The sequence below is a fragment of the Stegostoma tigrinum genome, chromosome X, assembly GCF_030684315.1.
Source record: "Stegostoma tigrinum isolate sSteTig4 chromosome X, sSteTig4.hap1, whole genome shotgun sequence".
NCBI lineage: Eukaryota > Metazoa > Chordata > Chondrichthyes > Orectolobiformes > Stegostomatidae > Stegostoma > Stegostoma tigrinum.
The window spans coordinates 3,408,140-3,433,659 of NC_081404.1; the positions used below are offsets into that span (position 1 = coordinate 3,408,140).

Consider the following 25,520-nt stretch of genomic DNA (forward strand, 5'->3'; position numbering starts at 1 on the left):
TGCATTTGGAGTTACTGACATTTGGATGAGTTCAAGATCCTGTCAAGTGCAGGCAAGGCAATCTTTTTGCATCATTTTTAATGGGTGTTCTTAAAAAAAAACATATAAATCTTTGCTGTGGCCATCAGAGATCAAAAAGAAGGGAGTCTATTCAGCCATCCTCACCTGGTCAGAACAGGATTAACTCACACCCTGCCTCCCAACTGTCTCTCCACCATTTACAAGGCACAATTCAGGAGTGTGGCAGAATACTCCCCATTGGCCTTTCAATGATAAATATTATAAAAATGTCTTTTTACTGACAGGGAAACAACTAGCACATTGAAAATTGAGACTTTAGGACCGCTGTTTAAAAATCTGCACGTTATGTTACACTAACAAAGTGCCACTTTGGCGGCAGTGTCTCAGTGGTTAGCACTGCTGCCTCACGGCGCCAGGGACCCAGGCTCAATTCCACCCTTGGGTGACTGTGTGGGGTTTGCACATTCTCCCTGTGTCTGTGTGGGTTTGCTCCAGTTTCCTCCCACAGTCCAAAGATGTGCAGGCCAGGTGGATTGGTCATTGGAAGTTGCCCGCAGTGTCCAGAATGTTTAGGTTGGGTAGGTTAGACATGGGAAATGCAGGGGTAGGGGAATGAGTTAGGTTGGGGTGCTCTGGTTCTCGTCACCTCTTAGGCAGCATCACAGTAAAGCCATTATCTAGTCAGTAACTCATTTGTGAGACTGCTGGGGGCAAAATGATGGCTGCACTTCCTTTTATATCACAACAGTGACCATCTTTTGAAAGCGTACAGTTGGCACTGGAGTGTTTACCTATCGTGATCTCATCACATCTGAAATGCAATGCCTACGTTTTAAAATGCTCCATTTTACAAATCCCTCCATGCTCTTGCTGTTTCTAATCTTCAGTGGCATGTTAGTGTCCCTACCTCTGAGCCAGGAGGGCAGAGTTCAAGTCCCAGCTGCTTTAGAAGTGTGTCATTACATCCCTGAGTAGGTTGGTTAGAAAATATCCAAAGCCCTTCATGATCTCTGCTCTGGCCTGTGGAACATTGCTGTTTTTATCTGCATTGCAAGTCTGGGCAGCATCCGTTTTGAGAGAAAGAGAGTTTTCTTCATTCTGAAACATTTAGTTATGCTTTCTGTCTCCACAAATGCTGCCAGACCTGCTGAGTTTCTGCAACAAATTCTGGTTTTGTTTCCAGTATCTGCAATATTTGGCTTTGAGTTATTTGCACCACAATTGCTTGTCCTGACTTTAGCTCTGGAATTCCCTCATTAAACCTCTCCTTCCTCCTTTTTAAGGTTACCAGTTTAAAAACCTCTGTAACTAGGCTGCTCCCTGTTCTAAATCTTACCTTGTGTTAGTGTCAAATTTGACTTCTTCGCAAAACAGTTCATGGTTGCTTTGTTTTATCAAATTAAAACTGCAAAATACAATGTATGATTGTTCCTATAAATGCCTGTCTTTCTTTCAAATCTTGTGCCATCTTTGGGGGAAGTATTTTATATCTTATCGCTTACCTGTCCTGCAACAAAGAAAGAACAAACTCTCTCTCTAAATTTTTTTAAAAGATTTTCAATTTTAATCTGATATATGATACAACAGCATTGTTCTCCATCTCAACATTTCTTTAAAAGACAATATTTATTAAAACATGCATATACAGGAGTATGATACATAGAAAATGCTCAGCAGTGGGGGGGCCACATTTTAGCAAAGGGCTCTGGAAATGACAAACTGAGGAAAGATATATCAGGATTGAGAATCAAACACTCGTGACACGATCCCCTTTTATTTTCCCTATTCAATTTTTCAAACACTTGCCTTATGCTAGGAGGGTGAAGGGAGTGAGGGCAACCCTTCCTGATGAAGGGTTGTGACAGTCACTGATATTGTTCTGTCTTAAACTGACTTGAGATGGAATCAACCTTTGCACCTTTTTCCTGATGAGAATAGGCCTCTCTCAACAGTCACATTGCACCCATGTGTGGGAACTTGTCAAGAACCAATTCTGCTTCCTAATGGGCATAAGTGACAGTGCTGAGGGCCCTGTGGATTAAACTGGGACTGCAACACCCGAAGAACTGATGTGAGAAAAGGGGAGCATGCTGGAAATTAGAAGATGTGCTGCAATCGCATTTAATAGTACAATGTGGTCAGTATTCTCTTTCCCGAATTTGAAATTCCTCATGTAATTTACTTGTGTTTTTGCAGGTCATGATTGGTCTTTGGGTATGGTGCCATATCCACTGAATGCCTTCACCCCTGACATTATCCATCCATGAACTCTCGGTAAATGTAAACTTCACAACAGCCAGGTGGGGGCAGCAGTGTCACTTCAATTGAAGCCAGTCGAATAAACAAATCCAATGATTGGAACTTAGGTCCAACATGTTCTGTATGTTTCAGTGCAGTGCAATAACAAGTAGAAATAATGAGGAACTCAGGGTCTTTGCAGAGGACCCAAACAGAATGGATCCAAAGCTTGTGATACTGAGGGTTGGAGGGTTACATTGCAGATTACTTAACCATGGCTTGGATACAGAGAAGGTTTCTCCTCTAGTGAGGAGTCATAACCTTAATATCAAGGAGTTGAGGAAGCAACATTCCTCCAAATTGGAGCTAAGGCAGATAAAAAGCACAAGGAGTTTTTCTTTTTACCATGCTCTCACATGGGAATGAGGTACAGATCAGCCATGCTGGAGCAGGCCTGAGGGGGCTGAATGTCCTCCTGTTTGTAAGGCAAGCCATGCACTTTCCATCAAGTTATTGAGGACTACACTTCAATGATGTCCTGTGCCTTTTATTTTTGAAACAGTATCAAATTGGAGTTGGTGCAGAGATGGCAAACTGTCCTGTTGACTGTGTGAGGAGAGGGGAAGGAACCTACAAACATCAGAGACATATTAGGATTCTCAGCTACTGTGATTACACACGGGATTGATATCGGGGGATGGGTACTTTTGGTGATGATTTAAAAAGAGCTTGATCCTGGAATGTGGGACAAAATGGTGAGATAGTCCTGGCTGGTAAGTGTTGGAATTACAGGTCTTTCTAAGGGTAAATTAGAACATCACTAGAATTGATTGAGAGTAGATGATGTCATTGGTTTTTGTATTAAGAGCTGGGTTCTATGCTCACAATGCTTTTACAGAGAGGTGGGCACTGTGGAGGCATGTAGAGTGTTTTATTTCCCCGTTCATTTCCATTTTGATTTAGTCCCTTCCCTCTCTTTACCTCCCCATCACTTTTGATGATGTGCACTACCCGTAATGGGCTTTGCTTGTAAATACTTCATTGGCTATGCAGGTGTTTTTTAACTAGCAGCGGTTATTAGTTTAAAATAAACATTTTTCAAAAATGTCACGGTGATTTTGGTGGTGGGAAGGTCACTAAGTTATGTGTGATAACACTTCTCGGTATTAGAAAAAGAGCTGGGTCCTGCCCTAGTGGGGAGTCAGCTTCTGGATAGGGGCAAAAGTGGAAACTGCTATTTGTGAAAATTTACAGTAGAACCTGTGAAATTGAACATCTTTTGCTGCCTAATTCAAATTAAGTCTGGAAATTCAACATTTGGGACCTCTGCTGTTAAATGTGCAATAGTCTAATGAAGTTTTTTTCAAAGAGATAACTGTGTGCAGCTGCAGGAACATAGCAGGCTAGGCAGCATCAGAGGAGCAGGAAAGCTGACGTTTCGGGTTGGGACCCTTCTTCAGATTTTCTTTGACACAAAAACAATGCATGGAGTTCTTGTCACTAAGCACTCATGTTTGACAGCATGCTTCTTGCAAATGAAAGAAAATGTCCCAGTTCCCTGAATGGTTCAACAGTTTTTAGTAACAATTTCCATTGAGCTCCACTTTACCTTTACCCAGGGCATTGTGGGTCTACCCACAGCCTATGGACTGCAGCGGTTCAAGGAGGCAGCTCACCCCCACCTTCTCAAGGGGTAACTAGAGATGGGCAATAAATGCTGGGCCCAGACAGTGATGCCCACATCTCATGAATGAGTAGATTTTAAAACAAAACTCAGGAGATCGAGTACACCATTCAGATTGCAAATTGACAACCCACACTGATCTTCAGACTGGTGGCTGGTCATGTTACATGTGATTTCAGCAGTGATGCACAAAGGCCAAAACATTAATCACAGATCTTATTCCTGTTCGGAATTCAGTGATTTCTGTGCTGGGTGAGAATGCGATTGCCAATGGTCTCAGTGATTGAATAGCCCACACTCTCTGCTGCAGATGGCAAATGAATCCTCGAGTGTGATAACAGGCATTTCAGCAGCTGTGGAATGGCATGCAATTTACCACAAAGCAGCGTTCACAAAATGAGGAGATCAGGGCTGAAATCAGTGGTAACAGAACCAGGAGCGCAACATCCTTTTTAAATTTTAATTTAGGCTGTTCAATTTGCATATCCCATGGGTATTTTCTAAGCACTGAAACTTGGCTGAAAAGGGTAAAGAAACTCGAAGCTTGTTCTCAAATAGCCACTGATTACATCGTAAAGTGCAAACATTTCACACATTGTATGATACTCGGGATTAAAGCACTCTCATCCCAGATGCTGGTGACTGTAAATTGGTTACATCTAAATCCTTTGACAAAACATGTAACTCAGTTCTTATAAAGGGGAGGTGGTGCTAATGGTGATGTCACTGGACTAGGAATCCATGGTTCAAGTCCCATCATGGCAGATGGGGAAATATAAATTCAATAAATATCTGGAATTGAAAGTCAAATGATGACTATCAATTTGTTATAAAAACCCCTCTGGTTCACTACTGCCCTTTAGGGAGGGAACTTTGCCATCCTTACCCTGGTCTCGGCCTACATGTGACTCCAAACCCACAGCCGTGTCTCAGGTCATGGGTTCAAATCCTGTTGGGTTAATTTAAGTTCAGCTAATAAATGCGGGAAAGAAAGTTGCCGTCATTACTGGTGACCGTGACACCATTGTTGATTGTTGGAAAAACCCTGTCTGGTTCAATCACATCTTTTAGGGAAGGAAATCTACCATCCTTACCTGGTCTGTGACTCCAGACCCACAGCCCATGTGGTTCACTCTTAATAGCTCCTTTGGGCAATAAATACTGAGTTAGCCGCATCTCATGGGGGGGAAAGAAAAAAAGGGAGCAGCTATGAAATTCCCTCAGTCCAGTCAAGGGAAGAGATGGATCCCTGATCCTTACCATCAGAACGATTGCAGGATTATGCTTTTGACCATGTGCCAAGGGCTAAAACAGTAACATCAAATTGTACCAGTTCAGATTTGGAGTGTAGCATCTAAACATTAACTACAAGGCCTCAACAATGCTCAAAAACATTCCAGCATCTGTTTCTTGTGATTTCGATGTTGTCTTCAAAAACTTCCTATTTGCTGAGTTCCCACCTTCAGCCAGCTACTGATATTGGTGCTTTAGTTTTGTTACCTTGGCCAGGAACGAGTACCAATTTGACAGCAGCAACATGGTGAAGGAGCACAGAACCTGCAAGCTTGGTTAGCACAGGAAGGAGACATTCAGGTGAATCAACATGAAATGAGCAGACTGCGGAGTAGCAGAAGGCCGTGAGGAAGACTTAGAATCTGGGAAAATAAAAGGTACAGACCACTTCCCTGACAACTAACGCAAAGTGGTGGGTTTAGAGACACACCATGGAGTGAGGAACGGAACGCCCAAATGCAAATTTCAAACAAAAGGAACGATTTAGGATCTGGGAAAATAAAAAGTACAGCAGCAAGATTAGAAATGTTTACAAATTCAAACCAGAGAGGATCCAAAAGGTTGAAAATGGTCTTCATATACAAAGCTTAGACCACAAGGAGAGTCAATAGGTACTTGTCTAAAAAAGACAGCCAACCATTTTCATGCAGGCAAGTACTGGATATGATCGGGTGTCTTCACTGGCAAAGTAGCTGTCACCCCTTTCGTGCAAGTGCCTTCCATTCTGATGATTTGAGGTGCTGCTTCATGCTTGGGTCTTCTACCAACCATTGCCTCATCTTTCCTTTGCCCCAGTTGCTCAAAGCTGACACAACTGTCTTTGCTTTAAAAGGCTGGGCATGGTTGCCGTGTGTTTTGTGTAAAAGGCTTTTCTTGCTCTTGGCGTTTGTCCCTGTTTGTGCCAGAGGCCTCATTTTAATGCCTCAGATATCAATTCCAAAAGCCGAAAGCATTGCGCAATCTGCCAGGGAACTATCAAACTGGGCACAAATCTTCCTGACATTGTGATATCACCGGTGCAGAGTGATGAAGTGAGATGTCAGATATTTTGTGAATGGATTGAGAGCTCCACCACGACAGTTGTTCAATGACAATGCAACAGTGGTGAATACATTGTTTCATGTTGATGGTGAAGGCACAGGGCAATTAATGAGATAAAGCATTTTGGTTTAATTCACTTGTTGGACCTGGCCATTGCTTGGAGCGTTGCCAATTGTGACTCAGTTGCTATTTTGAAAATAGCATGAAAGGCTCCTTCTTGATCAGGATGGTCCATTTCAGCATTACAGAATGCAAGTGATTTTCAATCCTTTGACTGAATTGAAATCCCCCAGCAGAACGCCCTTTCAAAACCTCAGACTTTCCCTGTAAAGAAGGACCTTGCCAGAGGTCGGGTGTTTAAACAGGGGGACACGCATTGATTCAGAACAACTGAAGACCTCCACACAAGCCATAAGGAAAACTTGTACCCTGGTGACATGACGTTGGCAGCACGATACCCTTGATTTTCTGTGATTCAGAGTTGGTTGTTATGTTTAATGAGGGTCCCGGAGCACAACTTGGCTGAGGGTGCACAGTTGATGCAATGTGCCAAAGCTCGCCAAACCTTTAGCGAATTGGTTCGTGGGTGAAGAATTAAAAATGGGGAGCTGACCCTCAGTGTGTACGCTCCTGAGCCTAACTTCCTTTAAGCAAACAGAAAAGAAAAACCAAGCAACAACTTTATTGCTTGCTCTTGTCCAGCTTGTCTTGGCTCCTATGCTTGTGGCCGGGGACATCAACGTTGGTAGAATTTCCATCTTGGCTATCCTGTAATGAGGCATGACAACATTAGGTGGGACCTTTGAGAAACAGGGGAACTGCCTAGTGACTTCTCAGGCCTGTTTACAGCAAGCTTACTCTGCCAGTGAGCAAATCTAACCCTGGGCACTGCAGAATTCTCTCGGCATCAATGGCTGATGTTCTCTTACCCTTTTGCATTCACTGACGTAATCGATTTCCTTCCAACCCCGCTTCAGGCTCATTCCTTGCTTATGAATGTTTCCAGCTGGCACTGGGCACTATCCTAATACCTCTTCCAACTGATGCCCACTGAATGTGCTGCATAAGGGACATGGAGAAAGGAACCCAGGATGATTTCAAACCCTAGCCCCAGCCCCATGCCAAGCTGCAGCTCTGAATTATAGAAACGTAGGCCCATTAAATCACACCCTTGGAGCAAAAGTACCCAATATTTTCCCACAGTGAACCCATTACAAGGCTTAAAACCTGTCCCGGCCCCTCCACCCAGTGAGAACTGAGACAGCGGTGGTAGCAGAGGCAGGAGAGAGCGTAGACCCAGTAGAAGTGGGTTATAACTCAGACGATGACCATTGTTGCCTCTGAGCTCACAGACCCTTAGGGGAGGTGGGGGCCATTTGCTGGATGGTAGGGAAGGGTTGGGGGGGGGGGGGGGGGGGGGAATCCCAACCTCATCTTTTGGAAAGCACTGCTCTTGAGGCCACTTTAGAAAGTGGAGCTTACCTTCCCCTGACCTGGCAGCTTATTTGTTTCCAGGGTGGCACTGCCAGTCCTGCAAGGTGGGAGAAACAATGTTGGCAGTGAGGTGTTGTAGGCCTTCATCGAGGGAAACTGGTTCCTGTCCATGGATGCAGAAGAATGGGGCCTCATGCCAGCTGAGATGGACAGTGCCGTCCTGGCGTCGCGGGGTCTTCCCAAGCTGTTGGATTTGTTTTCCCTCCGTTGATATTCAATCGGAGATTGCAGAGCTGCAAAAACAGAATGAAAGGCTTCACACTGGCTCATCAAACCCTTATCTCGTGCAACAACAACTGCATCTGCATAGCACTCCCAAGGCATTACAATGAGATACAATTTGCCTTTGAGCTACAACAGGAAATACTAAGGCAAGACACCAAAACCCTGGCTGAAAAGGTAATGCTTTTTCTTAATTCATTCATGCGTTTATTGCTCAAGAGTTAACCACATTGCAGTGGGTCTGGAGTCACATGGAGGCCAGATCAGGTAAGGACGGCAGTTTCCTTCCCTAAAGGATATTAGTGAATGACACAGGATTTTCCAACACTTGATGGTGAATGTTAGGTCAACTCTTTATTTCAGACATTATTTTTAATGTGGAATTCTAATTTCATCATCTACCAATATGGGAGTGGAACCCATTTCCCATGATCACTACACAACCATTTCCCTCAAATGGGTTTTAAGGTGCATCTTAAAGAAGGCGAGAAAGGTGAAGAGGCAGACAGGTTTGGGAGGGGACTGCAGTGTATACGGCCTTGGCAGCAAAGTTAGAATGATGGAGACCAGTAAAGTACTAGAGGCTAGAACTGGAGGAGTGCGGGGATCTCAGAGGGTACAAGGTGAGAGGCAGTTACTGAATTAGGGAGGGGCATGGTGATAGAGAAAGAGGGAGATAAAGGAGCAGAACTGGATCGTTCACCACCTGGAAGATTTTCAAGCAGTTAATGGAAGCATGTCAAATTGTAAGTTAGCCATTTGACAATAACTTAATAAGAACAATGAAAGGGAAGATCCTGATCTCTTTGATTTCTTCAGGAAAGCTTTTGACAAAGTTTCATCTGAAGGATTTCTAAGAGTGGGCGTAATTGGTAGCTCATTCAGAGGGCCATCAGCTTCCTTCTGTGATGCACAGCCTTAATTGAAGTAAAATGTACAGGTGTTTGGAGTGCAGCATGGAATTGGATTGGACATTGGTTAAAAATAAAACAAGAGGAAGGGGCACTCATTAGAAATGCTTTGAGCTGCTTCAACATAGTAAGGTGCATCGATATGTATTATTTCCACACATGTTTTGTCAGAAAACAGTCTGAATGCTTTCATGATTCATTCATAGGATGTGGGCATTGCTGGTTAAGTTGCCCTTCAGCAGGTTGGTGAACCCACAGTTAGACCAATGTGTTGGGTGTCACTGTGTAGGGTGTCACCTACTCCTTGTTCGTCAATCTCTGTATGTTCTTCACTTTCATTAGGAATGCACTGTCTCTTAGATGCTGTAATATTATCAGATGTTGATCTACTCTTGGGGTACAGTTTCACAGGAGCTGGGCAATTTTCAATTTCATTCTCGTCTTTCTTTTCAAATCCGTCCTGATCGCTGTCATCGCCAGCGGCCCCATGACCCTCTGCGGTATCCGCGTTGCTCACATTATGACCTCCTGCCCATTCTGTTTTCATTTCCCTCCCATTGGCAGTTGTGCCTTCAGCTCTCTCAAGCTCTGGAATTCCTTCCGGAAGCCATGCTCTCTCTCGCTCCTCCTCCTCTCAGACAGTCCTTAAAACCTAACCCTTTAACCAAGTATCTGACCTCAGTGTCACACTTGGGGTTTTTTTTAATGCTCCTATGAAATGCCTTGGGGTGATTTATTGCATTGTAGGCATATTTAAATATAAATGGATGTTGTTGTTATTGAGGTTATCCACTGATGGATCACATTGGCATTTTCAGAATTCCCAGGATATGAAGATAACATACTTTAGTCTCAGCATCTTGGCTGCACATTCTCCACCTTCTACTTTTTACAGTGCGGCCATGAGACTGGGAGTCTCATTCTCTCTCCTCTTACAAATAGAAGAAATCAGAGTAGGAGTAGGCCATTCGGCCCCTCAATCCTGCCCCCACCATTCAACAAGAACAGGGCTGCCCCAGGCCTCGACTTCTCTCAATGATTATGTGTGGACTATCGCAAAGGTCAACGTAGTAACAAATCTTATTCAAATCCTCGTCCACGTTTGGAAGACTGTATTGAGAAGCTGGGACAAGCAACTTATATTTTAAAGTTGGGTTGCACAAAGAGTACTGGTGGGGTACCTTTATCCAAAACGGCGAAGGAAATTTCCATTTTTGTGACACCAAATGGACTTTACCAGTTTAAAGTCATGCCATTCGGTATGAAGAATGCACCAGCCACATTTTTTTTAGAAAAAATTTACAAGGATTGGAGGGTTGGAGCTACAGGGAGAGGGTGAATCGGCTGGGGCTATTTTCCCTGGAGTGTCAGAGGCTGAGGAGTGACCTTATAGAGGTTTATAAAATCACGAGGGGCATGGGTAGGATAAATAGCCAAGGTCTTTTCCCCAGGGTAAGGGAGTCCAAGATGAGAGGGCATAGGTTTAAGGTGAGAGAGGAAAGGTTTAAAAGGGACCTGATGGGCAACTTTTTCACACAGAGGGTGGTGCGTGTATGGAATGAGCTGCCAGAGGAAGTGGTGGAGGCTGGTACAATTACAGCATTTAAAAGGCATCTGGATGGGTACATGAATAGGAAGGGTTTAGAGGGATATGGGCCAAATACTGGCAAATGGGAATCAGTCAGATTAGCATAGTAAGAACTGCTGATGCTGGAGTCAGGGATAACACAGTGTGGAGTTGGAGGAACACAGCAGGTCAGGTAGCATCCGAGGAGCAGGAATGTTGATGTTTCAGATCAGGAGTCTTCCTCAGAAATGGGGAAAGGGGAAGGGAGCTCTGAAATAAATAGAGAGGGGGGTGGTGCCGGGGAAGGTAGGTGGGATGGTAATAGGTGAGTGCAGGTAGGCAGTGGTGGGGATTGGTCAATGAGGTGGGAGGAATGGATAGGTGGGAGAGAAGATGGACAGGTCAAGGAGGCGGGGATGAGAGGGCGGGTTGGTAATCAAATGAAGCCGGGGGATGGGGAGATTTTGACACTGGTAAAATCCACATTTAGGCCACTGGGCTGTGGAATATGAGGTGCTGCTCCTCCAGTTTCTGGGTGGTATCATTGTGACACTGGAGGAAGCCCAGGATGGACATGTCGCCCAGGGAGTGGGAGGGGGTGTTGAAATAGTTTGTGACTGGAAGGTGTTGTTGATTATTGTATACAGAGCGCAGATGTTTCACGAAGCATTCTCCGAGCCTCCGCTTGGTCTCACCGATGTAGAGTGGGCCACATGGGGAACAGTGGATATAATAGACCATATTAGCAGATGTGCAGGTGAACTTCTATCTGATAATGGAAGGTTTGTTTTCGGCCTGGGATGGAGGTGAGGGTGGAGGTGTAGGGGCAGGTGTAGCACTTCCTGCGGTTGCGGGGAAAGGTACAGGGGTGGTGGGAAGTGTGGAGCAGACAAGGGAGTTGTGGAGAGAGCAGTCCCTACGGAAGGCAGATGGGGTGGAGAGGGAAACATATCTTTGGTTTTGGGGTCAGATTGCAGGTGGAAGAAGTGACAGAATGATGTGCTGGATGCGGAGGTTGGTGGGGTAGTATGTGAGAACAAGGAGAATTCTGTCTTTATTTTTGATGGGGGGAGGCGGTTTGAGGGCAGAGGTGCAGGAAACGCAAGAGACGCCACTGAGGGCAGATTAAGATGGCTGGTTGGCATGGACAAGTTGGACCAAAGTGTCTCTTTCTGTGCTGTATGACTCGGATTTTTGAAAAGCTCAGGAGTTGACGGCTATGAGGACCTGGCAGGAAAGAATCAATCTCCCTCTTCTTTAAATACTTTGTGATCTAGCCTCCCAAAGTCTCTGAGGAGAGAGAATTCCAGACATTCCCTATCCTCTGGGAGAAGAAATTCCTTCACATCTCAGTTTTAACTGAGTGTCCCCTTATTCTGTAACTGTGTCGCCTAGTTTGAGATTGCACCCATGGGGAAAATATCTGCTTAACAGCTACCCTGTTACACCCCCTCAGAATCTTGTCTGTTTTAATAAGATCACACCCTCATTCTTCTAAACTCTAATGAATAAAGTCCTAATCTCACAGAATCATATCATCCCTACAGTGTGGAAACAGGCCATTCAGCCCAACAAGTCCACACTGACCCTCTGAAGAGCATCCCACCCAGATCAATCCCCCTACACTGTAAACCTGACTTTCCCATGGCTAACCCATCTAATCCGCACATCCCTGGGCACTACAGACAATTTAGCATGACCAATCCACCTAACTTGCACATCTTTGAACCATGGGAGGAAACCGGAGAACCTGAAGGAAACTCACACAGACATGGGGAGAATGTGCAAACTCCACACAGACAGTTGCCTGAGGGTAGGATCAAACCCAGGTCCTTGGTGCTGTGAGGCAGCAGTGCGAACCACTGAGCCACCGTCCCTCTTTATCTCTTCTTGATAAGTCAACCCCTCAGCCCAGGAATTGGCCGAGTGAATCTGTTTGGAACTGCCTCCAATGCCAGTCCATCCTTTCTTAAATACATGGACCTGAACTGCACACAGGACTCCAGGTGTGGCTTCATCAACTGTTGTTAACCAGATTTCCCTGTATTTAAACTCTAACCTCCCCCGTCCCCCTGACCCTGCAGGAAACCACAGAATTTCATTTCCCATCTTATTACCTGCTTCACCTGTTTGTGTTTCATACCCAGCAACACCCAGGTCCCTCTGCACTTTGTTTTGGGCTCTAAGTAACAGTCTGTCTTTTACTTTTTCTTACATGTGACATCTTTACTGAATGCCTTCTGGAAATCCAAATACCCTACATCTACTGGTTCCCCTTTATAGACCCATTGAATTATATAGTATAGAAGAGACCCTTCAGCCCATCAAGTCTGTACTGCCAAAAATATATTACTACCAACACTGGTCCTGCACTAGGCCCCATTGCTTTGAATGTTATGATACTTCAGGTTCTCGTCCAATTACTTTTCAAAGGTTGTGAGGTTTTCCCCCTCAATAACCCTCCCAGGCAGTGCTCCCAGGCCGCTACTACACTCTACTCGGTGTTACCAGCTCAGCTTGTTGAAGAACTCGAGTACATCAAACATGATTTCCATTACACAAAACTATGTTTACTCCTTGAGTTTTTCTTAATGTCCTGCTATTTCTTCCTTGGTAATAGTTAGCCTAACATCTGTTGTTGGGTAAATGCTAGTTTCCTGCTTTCTGTCTCCGTCATGTCTTGAGCAGGGATGTCACTTCGGCAGTTTTCCAAATTGCTGGAAATCTCCCGGAATCTAATGGTTCTGAAATATTTTGACCAATGCTTCCACTGTCTCTGGGGTGTGACCATGGGACATCCCTTGGAGGGATGTTGATGGTGATGCTTGGCACTGCAGTATGGCTGACCACAAATCTCTCCCAATCACCATCAAGCACCTTGGAAAGATGTGCAGGATGATCATTAACCTACCTGATACCTTTTTGTGAGCCCTAACCCTAACCCAACAAGTTCTGCAGCAGGACATGAGCTCAGACCTTCTCGCTCTGAAATAGGGATGAGACCACTGAACCACAAAACTTTCTGCTTCTGTACTCCCTCCAGTTTTCCCCTTTCCCTGAGGACCATTGTGCAGCATTCCTGTCATCAGTCTACCACATGCCCAATGTTTCACAGCCAATGTCGTTCAACATAGCTAATGTGGCAGTCAATTTGTACACAGCAAGATCGCACAAACAGCAATGAGGTGCATAACACCTCACCTGCTTTCTTTGTAATGTTGAGAAAAGGATAAATGTTGGCCATGACACCAAGTTCAACTCTGCTGCATGTCAGTGGGATCTTCTCCACCCCTGAGAGGGCACGGGGCTTCAGTATCAAGTCTAAAAGGCAGCCAGAAAGAGTGGCGTGAATAGCCATGGTGGTACCCCTTTGTACACTCTCCAGGGTGACAACAAAAGTCAGGAACGTGACCTTGTTTGGACCTGTAGCCAGGAACTCCGGTTCACATTCAAACAAACACTGCACTTGCCACATGGACTGCAGCAGTTCAAGAAGCTACATCTTGATATTTTACGCAAAGAGATTTCTTTCTAATTCAGCAGCAACTGTTTACATTTCACGCACCATTCAAAAAGTTACGTTGCGTTTCCAGGATCTGACTAACGTTTGAAACCCAGGCCTGCCGGATTTCAGGAATAGTGGCTTGTAGGACATATCGCACCATGTTCCTGTCTGTCCCACGTGAGGTCAAGGCAAATTTACAAGAGTCATTGTCCACGGTTTCTTCAAGACCCAGGCAGCTAACCTGCAGTTCAAAAAAATGAGAAAAAATATTTCAGTAAACTACACAATCAGCACTTCTCGTCAGTCCTTTTCACACACTATAAAGTGTGGGGCTAAACCCAGTCTTTTGGGTTGAGGAATTGCAGCAACAATTACATTTCGATAGTGCCATGAATATTGCTAAATGTTCACTGGAGCGTCTACATACAACTTTTTGGAATCAGGTCTCATTTTATGCCTGGAAGACTAAAGCTAGTTTAAGAAGCTTAATAAGAGGGAGGGAGGTAGACGGTGGAGAGGCTCAAGGAGGAAGTTCAATGGTACAAATGGCTGAGGACATAGCCACTGATGATGGTGCAATTAAAATTGGTGTAATACTGAAATAACACCTCAGAGGCCAGCATCCCATTGCCAATCACCCTTTTATTCACAAATGCACTACCTTTGACAACAGTTTAAGGAAATAGGGTAGGCCATTTAGGACTAAGATGTGGAGAAATGTCTTCACCCAGAGAGTGGGGAGCCTGAGGAATTTTCTGTCACGGAAAGTGGTTGAGGCCAAAACATTGAATGTTTTCAAGAAGGAGTTCTATATAGTTCTAAAGGGATGAAAGGGTATGGGGGAGAAAATGGGAGGAGGGGACTGAGTTAGATGATCAGCTGTGATCATATTGAATGGGGGAGTAGCTTCAAAGGGCCGAATGGCATGTTCCTGCTCCTATTTCCTATATTGAGGATTGCTGTGTACTGGAGGATGACCAACACAATCTCCAAATTCAGAACAGAAGCCAAAACAAACCCAAGTAATTACAGATCACTCAGTTCACACCAAGTCAGGGGGAAAAAAAACTGTAATACTTAATTGTAGATAAAACAATTCAAGATCAAGATACAGAGAAAATAATTAAAAGCGGCCAACTTGGGGTTTCTGCAAGGACGATCATGCTTTACAAAAAGCTAGTTGCTCCAATTTAGGTTCTGTTAATTATTTATCTACAAACGTCACAGGTCAGAAAGTTTATCTCACAGTGAAACAGAACTATCGTGGTGACTACAGGACACTGATGATGTGGATAGGTTATTATTGATTAAGGAGTGTGGTTGCTTGGCTTTGGAATATTGGGTTGATCTCCTTTAGCTATAATAAATGAATAAATGAGTTGATTAGTTTCTCTGTCTTTACCCTTTCCTCTGGTCGGGGCCTAAACCGAGAAGACAGTGACTTTAAACAAGACAAAAGATGCTTGATATTCAGGAAATGACAAACAAACCATGACAAGAAAAGACAGATCACAGATCAGAGACTAAACAAACTAGGACTGGAAGAGAAAAAAAGAATCAAAGTATCAAACTAAAGCCTCTGTATCAGTGTTCCCTAACATTTTCTTAGCAGCTGCACAGGCTGCTAAGCCCTCACTCCAGCAGGGAAGTTCACTGAAAAATGAGGTGCAGTGCTTTGAGCTTGATTGGAACAATACAGCAGGTCAAGGACACAGAGGTCATTGTGGTAGGAAGGTGGAAAATGAAATGTTCTGTAAAATGGTCGCCTAATCTGCATTTTGATCTCACTGCTATTGAGCAGCTCACATTGTGAGCAAAAACTTATTACAATTAGCTATTCCATACAGTTATTACATTCACAGGTACATCAGTGTTTGGGCTAACATTAAACTATTAGGCTACAAAGAGCCACATGCTTTCAATAGCATGTCATGCTTAAGGGGATCTCAGTTACGATGGAGTCTGAGACCTTTATTCCCCCTCAGGTCACATACTATGACGACATTATAAGCATGTCTCTTCAAGTTGGACTGTTTTATCTCTTAAAGGTAATCTGACATACTGACCGGGAGACATAACACGACAAGCAGCTTGCATCATGAGCAGTGAATATTATGTACTGAGTTGAAAGAAGTACAAGTTGGTCACTGTTTCACCTGGAAGGAATGTTTGCAGCCTCAGGTGGCAAGGAAGGATGGGATTAAAGGACTTGGAAAGGCACAGAGGGAAATGGATGGGGTAGTTGGAAGTGACTAAGGAATGGACAAAGACATTGCAGAGGGAATGGTCACGCTGAAATGTCAAAGGGGAGGACGTGATGTATTCACTGAGATTGTCGTGCTGGAGGTGGGGGAAATGGCACAGGACAATCCATTATACGTGCATGTGGGTGAGAAGTGAGGATAACAGGGAGCCAATCTTGTTTCTGAGACAGAGGAAGAGGTATGAGCAGAAGTGTGGGGAAAAAATGCAGGCACAGCCAAGGAACCTGTCAACCACAATGGCAGGCAATCTCTTCGAGGAAAAAGGAAGTCATATCAGAGGCATGAGGACACACGCAATGGAGATGGAGAAACTGGGAGAATGGAATAGAGCCATTAATGGATGCAGGGTGTGAGTAAGTGTCATCGAGGTGGCTATCGGAGTGAGGGAGCGTGTAATAAATATCCATTTACACACCATTCCCAGAAAAGGAGACTGAGAAGTCGAAGGAGAGAAGGAAAGATTTGGTGATGTGAAGGTCAGGGAAGCGTGGAAATTGGAAACAAAGTTGATTAAATCTTCCTGTTCAGACAGACAGCTGGAAATGACACCAATGCAGTCTGTAATGAAGAAAGGGAGTAGAATTGGAAATAAGGAGGGTTCCACATATACCACAAAAAGACAGGAATAATTGGGATCTGGGCAGGTCCCCATAGCAGCACCTTTTCTTTGGAGGGAGTGGACTAGAACATAAAACATTACAGCGCAGTACAGGCCCTTCGGCCCTCGATGTTGCGCTGACCCGTGGAACCAATCTGAAGCCCGTCTAACCTACACTATTCCATTATCATCCATATGTTTATCCAACGACCATTTAAATGCCCTTAAAGTTGGCGAGACTACTATTGTTGCAGTTAAGATTCAGTTAAAAGAAAACCCGTTTGATGACAGACTGAGATAACAAAGTGTGGAGCTGGATGAGCACAGCAGGCCAAGCAGCATCTCAGGAGCACAAAAGCTGACATTTCGGGCCTAGACCCTTCATCAGAGAGGGGGATGGGGAGAGGGTTCTGGAATAAATAGGGAGAGAGGGGAAGGCGGACTGAAGATGGATAGAGGAGAAGATAGGTGCAGAGGAGAGTATAGGTGGGGAGGTAGGGAGGGGATAGGTCAGTCTGGGGAGGACGGACAGGTCAAGGGGGCGGGATGAGGTCAGTAGGTAGGAAATGGAGGTGCAGCTTGAGGTGGGAGGAGGGGATAGCAGAGAGAAGAACAGGTTAGGCAGGCGGGGACGAGCTGGGGTGGTTTTGGGATGCAGTGGGGGGAGCGGAGATTTTGAAGCTGGTGAAATTCACATTGATACCATTGGGCTGTGGTGTTCCTCAAAATCTCCCCTCCCCTCACTGCATCCCAAAACAAGCCCAGTTCGTCCCCGCCTCCCTAACCTGTTCTTCGTCTCACCTATCCCCTCCTCCCACCTTAACCCGCACCTCCATTTCCTGCCTACTAACCTTATCCCGCCCCCTTGACCTGTCTGTCCTCCCCGGACTGACCTATCCCCTCCCTCCCCACCCATACTCTCCTTCCCACCTATCTTCTCCTCTATTCATCTTCGGTCCGCCGCCCCTTCTCTCCCTATTTATTTCAGAACCCTCTTCCCATCCCCCTCTCTGATGAAGGGTCTAGGCCCGAAACATCAGCTTTTGTGCTCCTGAGATGCTGCTTGGCCTGTTGTGTTCATCCAGCTTCACACTTTGTTATCTTGGATTCTCCAGCATCTGCGGTTCCCATTATCACTGATGACAGACTGAGCCCAGCCAGGTGAAGGAGGGTGTGGGTTGATGGGGCAGGCTGGACACTTCCACCGAGAGCCCCTTCTGCCCACCCCATCGGTGGTGGACTAAGGTGATGAGGGATTCGACTTCTCTCATAGTGTCACCTAGCAACAGAGCACAGCTTAACAGGAATTGTTAAGTATTTGAGATTCAATTTTTTTTAATCTTTTCACAGCTTGTGAATGCAAATTAATCTCTTCCTGCTATGCATTAAACATTGTTCACTGATCAGGAAGACAACCCAGTTCCTTGTTGCTCAGTGATAATGGGAACTGCAGATGCTGGAGAATCCAAGATAACAAAGTGTGAAGCTGGATGAACACAGCAGGCCCAGCAGCATCTCAGGAGCACAAAAGCTGACGTTTCGGGCCTAGACCCTTCATCAGAAGACCCTTCATCCAGCCTCACGTTTTATTATCCTTGTTGCTCAGTCTCTGGTTCATGCCACCATGAAGCTACCACTAGGTGGTGTGCAAGAGCAGGCTTACACTTTCGCCCACCCTACAGCCAGACACTTTTTTATAGACATCCTGAATTGAAGTGTTTTGAAGGACGTTTCAAAGCTTTTTCAGAAAGCACGAGTGACAGACAATAGGGAAAATGTGAGATAACAAAGTATGGAGCTGGATGAACACAACATGCTGCTTGGCCTGCTGCGTTCATCCAGCTCCACACCTTGTTATCTCAGATTCTCCAGCATCTGCAGTTCCTACTGTCTCTGAGGCAGAAAATGTACTTATTCTATGGACATTTTAAAATGGGAAGGATTGGTCATGAGAGATCCTGGCCCAGGGTCATCACAGGGACCCCACAGGGATCCGACACAGCAATCTGCTTTGTCCTGGATGGTGTCACACATTGTGTTACAGCTGTACTCATCCAGGCAAATGGGAAGTGTTTGATCTCATCTTGACATGTTGTAGATTGTGGACAAGAGGTGAATTACTCACCACAGGAGCCCTAACTTTTGACCTGATTTGTAGCGACAGTATTGATAAATATTTTTAATCAACTTGTCCAGACATTTAAACAGACCTTGGATGAGCATGATGATGGGATAGTGTAGGGGGATGGGCTTAGATTAGTTCACAGGTCGGCACAACATCGTGGGCCGAAGGGACTGTTCTGCGCTGTATTGTTCTATGTTCTATCTGTGTGACCCACTCCATCACACAGCCAACAATCACCATTGACATTGACCAACACTCGTGCACTGTGCTCTCAAATGGCTGACATGAAGCGACATGCAGCAGCAGCCTCTCCATTTCCGATTGTGTTTTGCTCTTATTTGCAACCTGGCTCCCACAACCCAGATCGGGTTACAGTGGAAAACCAGTAAAATTTGCCAATATAGCTCATTAAAAGCTGGAAACATACAACAACTCCAAGTTGAGGTCACTTTCAGACACTGGGTTCAGTATGGTAGGTATTCTTACTAATTTAGTGAATCAATTGTCATTAATAATTATTTCTTTTTACAGATAAATCAGACTATCTGCCTTGGTGCAGCACTCCTTCTGCACTGACCCTCTGACAGTGCGGTGCTCCCTCTGCACTGACCCTCTGACAGTGCGGTGCTCCCTCTGCACTGACCCTCTGACAGTGCGGTGCTCCCTCTGCACTGACCCTCTGACAGTGCGGTGTTCCCTCAGCACTGACCCTCTGACAGTGCGGTGCTCCCTCTGCACTGACCCTCTGACAGTGCGGTGTTCCCTCAACACTGACCCTCTGACAGTGCGGTGCTCCCTCTGCACTGACCCTCTGACAGTGCGGTGTTCCCTCAGCACTGACCCTCTGACAGTGCGGTGCTCCCTCTGCACTGACCCTCTGACAGTGCCCACTCCCTCAGTACTGACCCTCCGACAGTGTGGTGCTCCTTCAGCACTGACCCTCCGACAGTGCGGCACTCCCTCAGCATTGACCCTCTGACAGTGCGGTGCTCCCTCAGCACTGACCCTCCGACAGTGCGGCACTCCCTCAGTACTGCCCCTCCAACAGTGCGGCACACCCTCCGCACTGACCCTCTGACAGTGCGGCACACCCTCAGCACTGACCCTCCGACAGTCCGGCACTCCCTCAGCACTGACCCTCCGACAGAGCGGCGATTCCCTCAGCACTGACCCTCCGACAGTGCGGTGCTCCCTCAGCACTGACCCTCTGACAGTGCGACACTCCCTCAGCAGTGACCCTCCGACAGTGTGGTGCTCCCTCAGCACTGACCCTCCGACGGTGAGGCATTTCTTTAGTAGTGGTGTGAAGGGCCAGTCTGAGTTGCACAATAAGAATCCTGAACTGGGACATTGACACAGCATCAGGGTGGGGCATGAATAAATTGAGGAGCTGGTGGCACAAGATGCATGGCCTGGCTGAGCAATGAAAAATTGTCGACAGGTCTGTCTGGCTCTTATGTTCAACGGCCTTTGGCAGAAACCGCCTTCGGCACGATGGCCTTTGGCGTGAACTGACTGAAATCCTGGAGCTGGTGAGTGCAGCAGTGGAAACAAGTGGGCATTGTGTCCCATGCCAGCACAGAGAAACTCCATGCACACAGCCATTACCTTAATACTGTTCTTGAAGAGATAACCTGGCAGTGAGAAGCCCTTCTTTTTATCCAGTGGCTCACTGAAGATTACTATCTGTTCAAAGAGGAAAACACGCCGCTCTTTACTGCGTGACAGGAAGCCAGCATCTTGTTCGATCACATGGAAGGTATCCTGCTGAAGGAGTTTTCCCTGAGCTGTTATTTTGCCCTGAAGGAAGAAGGAAGAGAGGGCAGTCTACCTCTGGTTAATTCAACATTAAGCGGAAGGAGAAAGGGGGAGGGAATTCAAATTGCTACAAACCTGGATCCAATTCCTTCCAGGGTCTTTTTGAATTTGGTGATTGGATAAATCTGTCAGTTGAACATCTCTCCCGAGTTTTAGTTTTTTTGAATTCTATCAAGGGATGTTGCTCAGCATTTATTGCCCCGTCCCTAGCTGCCCCTTGAGAAGCTGGGGTTAAGCTGCCTTCTTGAACTGCTGCAGTCCACCTGCTGTGGGTCGACCCACGATGCCCTTAGGGAGGGAATTCCAGGATTTTGACCCAACAACACTGAAGGAACGGCGATATACTTCCAAGTCAATATGGGGAGGGGCTTGCAACTTGTAGGGGTTTGTGTTCCCATGTATCTGCTGCTCTTGTCACGGATGGAAGTGGTCTATGGGTTTGGAAGTGGTCAGTTAGGTGTGATGACTAACAGGCAGTTCATTCAATATCATCCAATGTCCTCTCATCCCCAAGTCCAAGTGAACGGCCATGAATTTAAAGGGCAAACATTAAGAGAGACTTTTGGGTGATAAGTCAGGAATCGCTTTCTCTCAAGTTTCAGAAAACTGGTATCAGTGGGAAGATGGGCAACGGTTTCTTTTTTAGGAACAAAAACAAAGTTGCTGGAAAAGCTCAGCAGGTCTGGCAGCATCTGTGGAGGAGAAAACAGAGTTAACGTTTCAGGTCCGATGAACCTTCCTCAGAACTGGTTTCTTTTTTAATTTCCTGACTCCAAAGACACTTTGGGTCTCTAGCTCCTGGGAGAGGTCCTGATTCCATATCCCTTTTTCTTGTGGAAAGATACAAGTAAGGGTTGACGCTTTTGGACACAAAAACACATTGTATTATTGTATGGAACCACGTGTTGAAACCTGAGCTTTGAGGTTCATTTCATCCCTTATCTAAGAGTGGATGACCAGAGAGTGCTGACGAATCGTTCTCTTGTTAACTAGCTTTGACCAGTAATATATTGACAGGCACGTCCTGCAATCCCCTCCTAACAAAGAACAGAAGTGAAATCAAGACTTACCTCAAAGCCCTGTAAGCGTCCTACGTTCATCATATCGTTACACCGTCGCGGCACAAAGCACATCACCTCCACAGCTTGCTACAAAGGGAAAACGTCACATAATCTCAATGTACACACACAGCATTATTTACTCAATAGAGACATTTTCTGCCATTTTATTTTGTGTGGGGGCATGCTTGTCAGAGAGTCGTGGAAGTCTACAGCATAGTAAAAGGCCCTTCAGCCCATGTGTTCTGCACCCATGGAAAACAAGCAACTAATGATTCCAATCCCATTTCCCAGCACTTAACCCATAACCTTGTGTGTGACTTGCTGATGTTTTGAGCTGCATTGCAATGCTACTGCAGTGTAGTTTGCTCCTGCAATAGTCTTGTATTATTTGATTTCCTGTTTCCTGCATCTAGCTGGGCTGTGTCACAATGGATTGTACACAAGTGGCAATGAATGACAAAGTAAGAGGGATCACAAAATCACATTCAGGGCGACAAACTTTCAACACAAAAGTACATCACTTCCATCTTGTTTTCTCTAGAGCAGTGGGGGCTTAGGGGAGACTTGATAGAAGTCTATAAAATTATGAGCTGCATATATAGGGGTGATGGTCAGAATCTTTTCCCGGAGTTGAAATGTCTAAAACTAGGGGACATGCATTTAAGGTGAATCGGGGAAAGTTCAAAGGAGATTTTTTACACGGAGAGGGTGGTAGGAGTCTGGAAGGCACTGCCAGGGGTGATGGTGGAGGCAGATGCGATAGGGGCATTTAACGGACTTTTAGATAATCACACGAATATGCAAGGAATGGAGGGCTATGGACCAGAGGCAGGCAGAAAGGGTTTAGTTTAACTTGGCATAATTTGGCATCATGTTCAGCTCAACATTGTGGGCCGAAAGACCATGTTCTATACAACTGGCCCAGCCTACAAGTGACTCCAAACCCATTGCATTGTGGTTAACTCTTAACCGCCCTGTGAAATGTCCCAGAGAACCCCTCAGTTCAAAGGGCAAACAAATGCTCACCTTGCCAGTGGGTGCCTACACCCCACAAAAGAGTGAAATAATATGATGATATCTGCCTTTCTCAGGTGAAGGTTCCCATTGAAGAGCAAGAGCTTTCTCTCCCAGTGTCCTGGCCAACAATGATCTCTCAAATGACAAGAGAAAACTGATGATCTGGTCACAATCTCATTGCTCCTTTTGGGATCTTGTGGGTTGCTGACACTTCAGCAGTGCCTAATTGGACCTGAGGTCATGGAAGGTAATAATGTAAAATAGAAATGATCCATTTACCTTTTTCACCTCAATGAGAAAGTTCAAGTCATCGAACTGTGCGAGTTATTAAACTGGGAGGTACTCTGCAGTAAAGAGGCCCCAGTGGAACGTAATGGCAGAGAAAGTATAACATGAGCTAGCAAACATGAGCTAGTTGTTTAAAATAGGATAGGACCATGGTGCTGTGACCACAACCAGATTGGCCATGACTTTACTGTACAGTGGAGCAGGCTCAAGAGGCCTAGTGGCCGACTCCTAAATCCTATGTTTTGTTCAGCTGGATGCCCAGCATCGTCTTCCTGTAAAGTACTCTAGCATCATTAATTGTTTGAAAAGTCATTTGCAGATACAACTTATTTATGGAAGAGCTGCTGCTTATATGGAGAAAAATAAATTGATATTATTCAATAAATGACAATGGCCCGCAGTTCTCTGCTTCTGTGCCGAATCTCTTGGAAAAACAGTAAAAACAGCAAGAGTCACAACAACAACTTGCAAATATCTACTGCCTTTACCAAAGAAAATCATCCCAGGACATGTAGAAGCAGGCAGCATAGTCTCAGTATAAAGGGGCACCAATTTCAGACTGAGATGAGGAAGAATTTCTTCTCTCAGAGGGTTGAGAATCTTTGGAACTCCTTGCCACAGAGAGCTGTGGGGGCAGAGTCCTTGTGTATATTTAAGGCTGAGATAGATTCTCGATCAGTCGGGGAATAAAGGGGAAGGGCAGGAAAGTGAATGTGAGGAATGTCAGATCAGCCAAGATCCTATTGCATGGGGGAGCAGGCTTGAGGGGCCAAATAGTCTACCCGTGCACCTACTACTTATGGCCTTATCTCAACAAATGTGATGCGGAACCACAAACAGAGAGCTGACCGAAAGCTTGGTTTTAAAGGAGGAAGAGTGCGAGAGAATTCCAGATCAAAGTGAAGCAATGGAAATCAGGGGGATGCTCTGAGGCCAGAATTAGAGGTTGTCTCAGTGGGTTGAAATCATAAAATCCCTACAGTACAGATAGAGACCATGTGGCACACTGAGTCAGCATAACCGTCTGAAGAGCATTCAATGCTATCCCTGTAATCCCACATGGCTAAATTACCTAGCTTGTATGTCCCTGGACACTATGGGCAATTTAGCATGACCTCAATCTACCCTAACCTGTACATCACTGGACTGTAGGAGGAAACCCATGCAGACATGGGGCGAATGTGTAAACTCCACTCAGACGGTCGCCCGAGACTGGAATCAAAGCTGGGTCCTGGCACTGTGAAGCAGCAGTGCTAGCCACTGAGCCACCATGCCACCTGTGTTCTGGGGCTGATTACAGAAATAGAGAGGGGCGAGGGCATGAGGGAGTTGAAAACAGGCAGAAGGGTTTTGTAACCAAAGTGCTGCCATGGTAGCTGGATGGCACCGGGGATGGGGGTTGGGGGGGTGGGTGGTGATGTGTGATCGGGACTGGGAAGTAGCAGAGCTTGAAAGGAACTGAGATTTACAGAGGGATCAGGGTGGAAGGCAATGAACGGACAATATCCCACTTTGGTGATCGCCATACCTCCAACAGAGTGGTGTCCCGCTCAGCCTTCTTCAAATACTTCAGGAAATCCTGGCGAGCAAAGAAAGAAAACAGGTAACTCATGGGTTGCAAAATCTGTGCCAGCAAGATAAATACTATCAAACAATGTGGTGATTACTTTCACATGCCAATCAAACAGGCAGAGCAGCCCTGTAATGGGATAGAAGAAATTTTGGTGTGAGCAGCAGCCAACAATGTACCAATGCTTCGTTCAAGATCCCAAATTTCTCTCTAAAACTAAGAACAGTAACAGGGATTCTGTGCAGATACAGAGAGGCCAATTAAAGAGACCTTGCACTAAATGGCCCAGGCCTGTTCCGACCTACAAAAACAGAATAGCACTGACTGAAGCGAGAAGGGTGGAAGCTGATGGCAAGTGGTAGTGTCCCTGCCTGTTGGCTGGAAGATCCAGGTTCAAGTCTGACTGCTCCAAAGGTATATAAAAATACCTCTGAGTGAGGAGAATGGGCAGTAGCTGGGATGCATGGAAGGGGAACGGGTTCACATAAAAAAATGCCTCAGCAAAATTGAGCTAAGAGAGTGTACCAGACACAGCAAGCAACAGGGAACCAAAGGACTCATGTTTCCATTAATGTGGAGCCTATTTGTTGTTTTGGTGATGTTGCCTATCTGTGCTGAAGTTGTCAGATCAGCAATGCACCAGGGGAGCCAATTCAATCACACGTTTCCAGTTATGGATCAGTTTACACGCAGTGAGGTGTTGGGTAGCCCATACTGGGAAGGGCTGTTGCTCTGGGAACTAGAAACAGTCCAATAATGGGCCACAGAAATATTATGCATGAGCTAACAGTAGTGTCTGCCGA

The 25,520-nt window shown here is 45.6% G+C and overlaps 1 protein-coding gene across 5 annotated transcripts in view; it reads right to left on the reverse strand.

Annotated features, from left to right (window-relative positions):
* Positions 1 to 1,558: 1,558 nt before the first annotated feature.
* The window catches only part of LOC125448355 (rho guanine nucleotide exchange factor 25-like), a 418,447-nt gene continuing 394,485 nt past the window's right edge, over positions 1,559 to 25,520 (reverse strand). For 4 of the 5 annotated variants that reach the window (XM_059643473.1, XM_048523634.2, XM_048523632.2 and 1 more), the window contains 6 exons: positions 24,676 to 24,726; positions 21,852 to 21,929; positions 20,572 to 20,763; positions 14,037 to 14,217; positions 7,760 to 8,004; positions 1,559 to 7,045 (listed from right to left, as the gene is read on the reverse strand). In XM_059643473.1, the coding sequence (XP_059499456.1) occupies positions 6,959 to 7,045; positions 7,760 to 8,004; positions 14,037 to 14,217; positions 20,572 to 20,763; positions 21,852 to 21,929; positions 24,676 to 24,726 (834 nt within the window). In that variant the 3' untranslated portion in view covers positions 1,559 to 6,958. The remainder of the gene's footprint in view (positions 7,046 to 7,759; positions 8,005 to 14,036; positions 14,218 to 20,571; positions 20,764 to 21,851; positions 21,930 to 24,675; positions 24,727 to 25,520) is intronic. The other variant, XM_048523635.2, reaches the window with a different exon arrangement.